Source organism: Phyllobates terribilis, unplaced genomic scaffold (assembly GCF_046119375.1).
Source record: "Phyllobates terribilis strain yellow unplaced genomic scaffold, ASM4611937v1 Scaffold_9__5_contigs__length_417890890, whole genome shotgun sequence".
Taxonomy (NCBI): Eukaryota; Metazoa; Chordata; class Amphibia; order Anura; family Dendrobatidae; genus Phyllobates; species Phyllobates terribilis.
Genome location: NW_027362769.1, coordinates 372073367 through 372083080, shown reverse-complemented (window position 1 = coordinate 372083080; position 9714 = coordinate 372073367). Strand labels below are relative to the sequence as shown.

The window sequence follows — 9714 nt, the reverse complement described above, 5'->3', positions numbered from 1 at the left end:
CACAGGGGACATTTATGGGGGAGATGCGCTGGCAATTTCATTCTCTGGTGCTCGCATGTACGGGGGGAACTTTTATCCCCAAGGTGGCACCTCATAGGGCATTTTCCGGCTGCCATTACACATGTGATGTTATATTATATATCAGTGCACTGTATCAGTCATTTTAATATCACAGTATAGCAGTTCAATTCCCAAGAGGAGCAAGAAAAATGTAATAAAATTAAGAAAACGAATGAATGAAAAATATGTATTTTTCCCCTGGAGCATATATATATATATATATATATATATATATATATATATATATATATAGTGTGCACATCATTACTGATCAGTCCCTGTGTGCGTTTTCTCGCTGCCGCAGACCCCGAGCCGCCCTGCTGCCTCCTCCCCGCCCGATCACTATAGATCTTGGCTCTGCGGCACGATTTTGTCCGTTGATCCGCATGCCAGTTATTAATAAAGCTTGTTGAAGCTCCCCCGTCCTTTTAAACCTCCAGCCTTCCATGATGCTCCGCGGCAGGCGGCTTTGGAATTTAAATCCTATCAGCCAATCAGGAGAGCGCATTCTGCTTCAAAACCAACGGCGGCTGCAGGGCCGGGAGCAGAGGGCTTAAAGGGCCGGGAGGAGACGCACGTATAGCCGGACAGCAGCGCGGCCAGACCCCGGAGGCTCCGTACGGTACTCACTATAGCCATGGCTCAGGTAGAAGGCAAGACGGCGGCGCAGCAGGCGGCAGCGAAGCCCCCGGGGACGTCCTCGGTGAAGGAGATCCCCGAGATCCTGGTGGATCCCCGCACCCGGCGCCGCTACCTCCGCGGCCGCTTCCTCGGGAAGGGAGGGTTCGCCAAGTGTTATGAGATCACGGACCTGGGGAACCGGGAGGTTTACGCCGGGAAGATTGTGCCCAAGACCATGCTGCTGAAGCCGCACCAGAAGGACAAGATGACCATGGAGATCGCCATCCAGCGCAGCCTGGCGCACCGGCATGTGGTCGGCTTCCACGGCTTTTTCGAGGACAACGACTTCGTCTACGTGGTGCTGGAGCTCTGCAGGCGGAGGGTAGGACGTGTGCGTCTGTGGGACTACACCGCCCAGCATGCCCACTAACTGACACTGGCAGCTCTAGGGTGGGACTACGGAGTCCAGCATGCCCCCTACTATCGGCCCTAGTAGGATGGGACTACAGAGCCCAGCATGCCCCCACTGTCTGCCTAACAGAATGGGACGACAGCCCAGCATGCCCACTGACACTGGTGGCTCTAGAGTGGTACTACAGAGCCATGCATGCCCCCACTGTCTGCCTAACAGGATGGGACTACAGAACCCAGCATGCCCCCTATCATCCGCCCTAGTAGGATGGGACTACAGAGCCCACCATTGCCCCTTGCTATCTCCCTAGTGGGATGGGGGCTATAGAGCCCAGCATTGCCCCCCCCTAGTGGGATGGGGGCTATAGAGCCCAGCATTGCCCCCCCCTAGTGGGATGGGGGCTATAGAGCCCAGCATTGCCCCCCCCTAGTGGGATGGGGGCTATAGAGCCCAGCATTGCCCCCCCCTAGTGGGATGGGGGCTATAGAGCCCAGCATTGCCCCCCCCTAGTGGGATGGGGGCTATAGAGCCCAGCATTGCCCCCCCCTAGTGGGATGGGGGCTATAGAGCCCAGCATTGCCCCCCCCCCCTAGTGGGATGGGGGCTATAGAGCCCAGCATTGCCCCCCCCCCTAGTGGGATGGGGGCTATAGAGCCCAGCATTGCCCCCCCCCCCTAGTGGGATGGGGGCTATAGAGCCCAGCATTGCCCCCCCCCCTAGTGGGATGGGGGCTATAGAGCCCAGCATTGCCCCCCCCCCCTAGTGGGATGGGGGCTATAGAGCCCAGCATTGCCCCCCCCCCCTAGTGGGATGGGGGCTATAGAGCCCAGCATTGCCCCCCCCCCCTAGTGGGATGGGGGCTATAGAGCCCAGCATTGCCCCCCCCCCCCCCCTAGTGGGATGGGGGCTATAGAGCCCAGCATTGCCCCCCCCCCCCCCCCTAGTGGGATGGGGGCTATAGAGCCCAGCATTGCCCCCCCCCCCCCCCCCTAGTGGGATGGGGGCTATAGAGCCCAGCATTGCCCCCCCCCTAGTGGGATGGGGGCTATAGAGCCCAGCATTGCCCCCCCCCCCCCCCCCCCCCTAGTGGGATGGGGGCTATAGAGCCTGGCATTGCCCCCCCCCCCCCCTAGTGGGATGGGGGCTATAGAGCCCAGCATTGCCTGCCCCCCTAGTGGGATGGGGGCTATAGAGCCCAGCATTGCCCGCTGATCCCTCCCCATCTGCTCTCGGTTTCTTGGCTCCCTCTATAGGATCATTGCTTGTTAATGTCGTTAGGTTGCCAGGGCTGCATGATTGACAGGTTGGTGCTTGAAGAAATGCAGCAGTTGCCGGCCCCTATAGAGGGAGATGTCATGTGCTATATGAGGGGGGGTGGATGTTGGTTCTGGAACTTGGAACCTTCAGATCCAGTTCTTGGCCTCCGGCTCCATAACAGTCCACATACCAAGGAGCTGCCACCTGGTGGCTGCTCTCCTGTACTGCAGCTCTGGACCGTTTGTGCTTTATTACAGGGATTTCCTCCTGGCAGCAGGGACACTTCTGCTGTGGAGTCTGAAAGATTTTTCCAAGGTAGATTAGCTACTAAATAGAATGAAGGGGGAAAAAACACTGTAGATGTTCTAGAGTCAAGTGCTGGTGATTGATGCATGCTGGGGTTGTAGTTTTATGTTTTTGCGGAGATTTGACCTCCGTATATAAGATGTATTATATATTCTTTCAGTCCTTACTGGAATTGCACAAGAGGAGGAAAGCGGTGACGGAGCCGGAGGCGCGCTACTACCTGCGGCAGACGATCCAGGGCTGTCAGTATCTGCACACCAACAAAGTCATCCACCGAGACCTGAAGCTCGGGAACCTCTTTCTGAACGACGATATGGAGGTCAAAATAGGTAATGTGATTACTGCACACTGGCGTCTGCCAGGAGGAGTTATTGAGGGATGTGATCTCCAACCTATGGCAGTCTCAAAACTACAACTCCCTGCTGGTCTGGAGGCTAGGGCATGCTGGGACTTGTGTTCTCTCGGCTATCAGAGACCCCCGGTGTGTAGAGGGGATGGCTCCTAATCTGGCAGTATTGCTAATCCCACTGTACATGTAACAGGATTGCTGGGATCTTTAGTGATTGTCGCCCATTTACCTTTTCAGGTGACTTCGGACTGGCGACCAAAGTGGAATTTGATGGGGAGCGAAAGAAAACCCTCTGTGGAACCCCTAATTATATTGCACCAGAGGTTTTGGGCAAGAAAGGGCACAGTTTTGAAGTGGATATCTGGTCCTTAGGATGCATCATGTAAGTTCCAGCAATGATAGGAGTTATAGTCCAAGGGGACATAATCTGTCAGCATTTGGCTACTATACAATGCGGCATTGGAGCCATGTGGGGGGCAAGAACCTGGGCACCAAACTGCCTGATGTGTTACATATAGGTGTTATTGCCACCTTGTGGCTAGTGGTGGAGTTACACTTGGATCTGCAGCATGGTGAAGGCTGGCACACTATACGGATGCGATTACATCTCTGTATCCCTCCAGGTACACGCTGCTGGTTGGTAAACCTCCCTTTGAAACCTCGTGCCTAAAGGAAACTTACTTGAGGATTAAAAAGAATGAATACTCTATTCCAAAGGTAAGAAGGATGGACGGCCTGGGTGTTTGCGCTGTATATTAGCTGTTGGCACTGTGCCACGGTCTGGTATGTTGGCAGCGCCAGGTTCTTGTCGAGCAAAGAATTTCGCCATACACTACAAGTGTTCGGTTCTGCAGCCTCCATATAGGAGAGGATAAAGGGGTGGTCACATCTCAGACATTTATGGTTTATTCCACAAATATAGTGGAACCCACACTTATCGCAGAAGGGGCCTGGTCCCCAGTTGCTCTTTCCCTTGACTTCTATGGGAGTTGTATAAGGGAGGGGTATGGCTTGTTAGGCTCTTTTCTATTCTCATAGAAGTCAGTGGAGAGCATTGCGCATGCACCGATACTTTTGATTGGGGGGGGGGGGCGCTTGACAAATGTATATGGGCTGACGTCTGGCACCCACATAGATCAGACCTTTACAGCCAGTCAATGAATGATCCATTAATATCGGAGATGGGAATACCCTTTTAAGCATTTTTGTTGACCTCACTTTCCATGTAACATAGATGGATCTAAATGAGGGTCCTGAATAGAATATAGTTGGGCATATCTAGCAGCAGGACCCTTGTCCAGTGGGCCACATCAGTAGTCCAAGCCCTAAAAACTTCCTCCAATTGCTAAAATGTGGGGTGCCTGCTCCTGATTAGTGGGGCGCCTCTGAGGTTGATGGCTGGACCCAGATCCTGCTCATCTCTAGCTCAGACCCGGCAGACTGGTGCTTCACAAGACTTCCCTTTGTGTGGGTAGGATTGACGCTGACTCCTTGTGTTTTATTCCCCCCAGCACATTAACCCAGTCGCTGCTGCCCTCATCCAGAAAATGCTCCGCTCAGACCCAAACACCAGACCCACAATAGACGAGCTGCTGACGGATGAGTTCTTCACCAGCGGTCACATTCCCAACCGCCTGCCCACCACCTGCCTGACTGTAGCCCCTCGGTTCTCCATAGCACCTAGTACCATCGACCCGAGCTTCAGGAAACCGCTTACCGCTATAAATAAGGGTGAGTCCCCATTACTGCAGGTCAATGGCTTCTGTGGGTCCCATTGATTAACATGTTATATCTGGATCTAGGCCAGGACTCTCCCATGGTAGAGAAACCTGCACCGACCAAGGATGAGGAGATGGGGCCATCAGAGTTTGCGGAGCCGGCGGACTGCTACCTGTCTGATATGATGCAGCAGCTCATCAGCGTCAATGCTGCTAAACCATCAGAAAAGGCTCTGGTCCGTCAAGGTGAGATGCGCCACGTGGTCAATCATTCCATATATATTTATATTGTGCAAATGGGGACTAAATGCGACATTTCATATTGCAGATGAAGCGGAGGATCCAGCTTGCAATCCCATCTTCTGGGTCAGTAAATGGGTGGACTACTCTGACAAGTACGGCTTGGGTATGTAACCCTCCGCAGCTTGCCGGCCCCCCCCCCCCCCCATGGTCTCCAGTAATGTCGGATTATGTAATGACCCCCATGTTCCTCCCTATCCCCCCCCAGGTTACCAGCTCTGTGATAACAGTGTTGGTGTTCTTTTCAACGACTCCACCCGGCTGATCATGTACAATGATGGCGACAGCTTACAGTACATAGAAAGGAATAATGCCGAGTCTTACCTGAATGTGCGCTCCTACCCGTCCACCCTGACAAAGAAGGTAAGCTTATGTTATAGCAGTGATTTACAGGAATATTAATGGCAGCCTTCTCCGGTGGGCCAATGTTGGAAGCCTTGGTTAGATGAGTTTAGTTATGCCCCGGCATCGTATAAGCCACCATTGTGTCTTCAGCCTCGATCACCAATGAAAGTGCTTGGAAGCTTCTCGGTAAAGCCTGGCCGGGTGATGACATTTGCACCGATTGGGTTTCTAATAATGCAGGAATGGTTTCCCTTTTTTTTTTTTTTTTTTTGCTCCTGACCCTAATCATGTTGCAGATCACACTACTGAAATACTTCCGAAACTACATGAGCGAGCATCTTCTTAAAGCTGGCGCCAACATCACCCCCCGGGAGGGAGATGAGCTGGCTCGCCTTCCCTTCTTGAGAACTTGGTTCCGGACAAGAAGTGCCATCATCCTTCACCTGAGTAACGGGACCGTCCAGATCAACTTCTTCCAGGTAAAGTCAGATGAACTACAACAGCGATGCTAAAATGGAGGAACTTGGAACAAAGTCACGAGCCAACCAATGTACAACATAATGGGCCCCTCATAGTCCTCCATGCTGCATAATGGACCCTATGTAGGGGTGGTGGCTTTGGTGTTGTGGGCCAGAGTTTGACATGTATTAACCTAGAATAAGGCTATGTGCCCACGATGCAGAAATGCTCAGATTTTTCCTGAGCGTTTCTGCACCTCCCTGGCAGAAAAAATGCATGCGGATTGTGCTTGCGTTTTCCTGCCAGGGACATGTGGAAGTGAAGCGTTCTTCACATGCATTTCCGAATGTGGGTTGAAAAGTGCTTTCCAAGCGATTTTAGCAAAAGGCATGGATTTATATAGTGTGACCGAAAGAATGTTAAATCTATACTTTCCTTCCGATGGCCCCCGGTGTCTTGCTTCCCTCCGTTCTCCCTTGTCGGCAGCTCGCGGTACACTGAAGGACCTGCCGACGTCTGTGTCGTGTGACCCGTCACATGACTGATGTCAGCGCAGGTCCTTCAGTCATCACGATTTGCCGGCAAGTGAAGAGAAGGAGAGCGGGGGCTGTCAGAAGGTAAATACAATTTTTTATTTTCTTTTTTTTACAGGTACTATGGTACCCAGGTCCGGAGGAGAGTCTCCTCTTCTCCAAACCCGGGTACCATCCGCACATTGGAACGCATGGAATGCGCATCTACATATACAGTGATGCGTAATCCATGCGTTCTAATGCAAGTCAATGGCGGCGAAAACGCAGAACTTCTAAATTGGTAGTGCTGCATTTTTTTCCGCAATGATAATCCGCAGCGGAAATTTCCGCAGCATGTGCATAGCACATGTGGATTATCATTGGGGAACATGGCAGACCTTCTAACATGTGTTTTTGCTGCTGTGGAAACGCTTTAAGAAAAAAAAAAAGCATCGTGGTCACACGCCCAATGTTGTACCCTGGTGGGCATCACTAGGATATGCAATAGTTCTGATCATTGTGCATCTAAATTTGTGCCCATGTTGAATGTGGGGGGCCATGATGGTCTTTCTGGTAACAAGACCCTCCTCGCAGGAAAAAATTTGAGCAGTTGTATACGATCTGCCCTGACTACTTCCAATCTGGAAGTTATTGCTTATCAATTATCAAGCACAGGACCTTTTTTTTTTTTTTTTTTTTCTTTTTTTTGTCAACCATGTTGGTTCTTGAGCAGCGTTGCACCCACTTGGCATACTGTGGCAATGGTTTCCTGTAAATGTCAGATATTGATTGCAAAAATTGCCATACTGCCCACTGGGTCAATTCTAGGGAATGGGGTTCCAAACCATTGACCATAATGCTTACCTAGATCTCCTCATCTTCCAGGACCATACAAAGCTCATCTTGTGTCCCCTTATGGCTGCCGTCTCCTACATTGACGAGAAGCGTGAGTTCCACACATACAAGCTGAGCCTGATAGAGGAATTCGGCTGCGGCAAAGAACTGGCGAGCCGGCTGCGTTATGCCCGCACCATGGTGGAGAAGCTGCAGAACACCAGGTCTGGAGCTGCCATACATGTCAAAGCCTCGGCGTAGCTGGACTACAGAAACATGGACGCCGCCTCCTCTGCTATGCCGCCGGGGGCACAAGTCTTGTGTATTATAGTAGGAGGTAACGGACCTTGGCGGCTGCAGATGTTTGGGTTTTTTCTTTTTTTAATCCAGATCGGAGAAGTGCCAAGTTCCTTATTAAACTAGTCTAACTTTCCAGACTGAACATTCGCCGCTCAGCCGCCTGTAAAGTGCACTCATTGCCAGTGCAGCTGGCGACTTTTATGTAACCGGTTGATATCCTGACTTTCCTGTCCGTCACTTCTCAATGTTGTCAGGTTTTAATGTAAAATAACAAATTTATTACTTTTGTATAATATCAGATTAAAGGTCTTTGTATATGTACGCAGCTCCTTGCCTCGTGTCTTGTAAGGGTATGTGCACACGATGCAGAAATGAAGCAGAAAATTTCTGCATCTCCCTGGCAGAAAAAACACATGCAGATTAGATTGTACATGCGTTTTTCCTGCAGAATACATGTGGATTCACATGCGTTTCCACATGCAGATTGACAAGCGCTTTCCAGGCGATTTTAGCATCACCTGGAAAGTGCTTGTGACAACTAGGTCACACTATATAAATCCATGCAAACAGCATGGATTTATATAGTGTGACCCGAGAGAGTGTATATACTTACCTCCGATGGCCCGCGCTGTCCTGCTTTACACTCCGTTCTCCCGGCAACTTTGAATTGAAAGACCTGCTGACGTCAGTGTCACGTGACCCGTCACATGACTCTGACGTCAGCGCAGGTCCTTCAACTCACTGAAAGTGCTGGGAGCCAAGCAGGAGCGCTGCGCGGGCCGACAGATGGTAAGTGTATATATTTTTTTATTTTCTTGTTTTACAGCTTTTTTAATGGTACCTGGGTGTGGAGGAGACTCTCCTCTCCTCCACACCCGGGTACCATCCGCACATTAGAACGCGCTAATAACGCAAGTACAGATGCAGTCTTGTGGAATTGACACGTTCTAATGCAAGTCAATGGCGGCGAAAACGCCGTGTTTACGCAAAATTAATTGACATGCTGCAGATTTTTGAGCGCAGCGTTTACGCTGCGGAAAAATCCGCATCATGGGCACAGCACATGCGGATTTCAATTGGGGAACATTGCTGCCCTTCTACCATGCGTTTCCGCAACTGCAAAACGCTGTGGAAACACATTAAATATGCATCGTGTGAACTCAGCCTAAGTCTTGACTTGTACTTGGAACTTTCTTCAGGTGCCACATCGGACAAGGTGTGCACTATATGGGCATGTGTTGCATGTTCCCCCCCAACAATCAATGGATTGATCATGCAGCTACATGGAGTTCTATGATCATTTTGCTCTTCTAAAAGGGGGGGGGGGGTTACAGTCTACATTTTTAAGCCCACAAATCATGCCAATGGGATCAAAAGGGGCATCACTTGGCAAATGGTCATTGGTCTCTGCACCCAGCCCCCTACTGATCTAAATGTGAGAAATCCAAAGTTATGGTGGGGAAAGTCTAAGCATGTATACCCCTTACTGGAGCGCCTACAACTTTGCAGGCACAGCGTACACACAGTTGTTTCTTCACAAGCAATGTCAGACTGGCCAGGAGGGTTTAAAGTGAACCCAACAGGTTCTCCAGTGCCCCCACACTATTTCTTCCCATCACACAATCTTTCCTGCAGCATGGACGTCAGGCAGGCAATATCGAGAAGATTGTTCTTGTCAGCATGGTGCCAAGGTAGTGTTTAGTCTTCTCTGGATGTTGTGTGCTTATGCAGTGGCCTGATGGAGCCAGTCATCATGTCAGTGGCACACAAGTGAGCTCTAGACATATTCTCTCTACAAACCCTCTTGTTTCAATACAGAAACCTGACAAAGCTCAATGTGGCAAAACTTGTGTCGAGGTGCTGTTTATCTTTACCAGCATTAATGTCCCAAGGTATTAAAGACCCTAAATTAAATATAAATAAGGAAAAGTCCTATTAATTCATGTTCTAAGCCTTTGCACAAATTATCCTACAAAATGATTATTTAGTGGTTCAGTAGTTTGGTTTTTGAATTGGTAATTTCAATTGCCATTTTTTTCCCCTAAATCTTGGTCCTTTTGTGGACTGACTTGAATGTCATTACATATTTTGGGGATGCGATCACTAGCTATTTTAATCCGAGATTGGGATTTCTGTTGCCTTTTTATATTAAGGTATCTTTTGGATGAGTGACCACTGTTATTTTGGTATGTCCCCTTTTTTTTTGCCAGGTATGTTACATAATGTGTGGAATGGTTATTG

General features: G+C 50.1%; 1 protein-coding gene across 1 annotated transcript; it reads left to right on the top strand.

Moving 5' to 3' along the window:
• The first annotated feature begins 544 nt into the window (after nt 1-544).
• On the top strand, nt 545-7794 carry PLK1 (polo like kinase 1). Its single transcript, XM_073648305.1, has 10 exons — nt 545-1063; nt 2817-2985; nt 3243-3387; nt 3629-3722; nt 4517-4736; nt 4808-4969; nt 5052-5129; nt 5232-5386; nt 5665-5847; nt 7225-7794. The coding sequence occupies exons 1-10, from the start codon at nt 698-700 to the stop codon at nt 7432-7434; spliced, it is 1782 nt and encodes a 593-aa protein (XP_073504406.1). The 5' UTR covers nt 545-697; the 3' UTR covers nt 7435-7794.
• Nucleotides 7795-9714: the final 1920 nt, after the last annotated feature.

Bases quoted from the DNA above. Each gene is read 5' to 3' on its own strand.
- PLK1 (XM_073648305.1), top strand. From the start codon at position 698: ATGGCTCAGGTAGAAGGCAAGACGGCGGCGCAGCAGGCGGCAGCGAAG. The intron at 1,064-2,816 runs GTAGGACGTGTG...ATATTCTTTCAG, and splicing joins TGGAGCTCTGCAGGCGGAGG to TCCTTACTGGAATTGCACAA. The intron at 5,848-7,224 runs GTAAAGTCAGAT...CTCATCTTCCAG, and splicing joins TCCAGATCAACTTCTTCCAG to GACCATACAAAGCTCATCTT.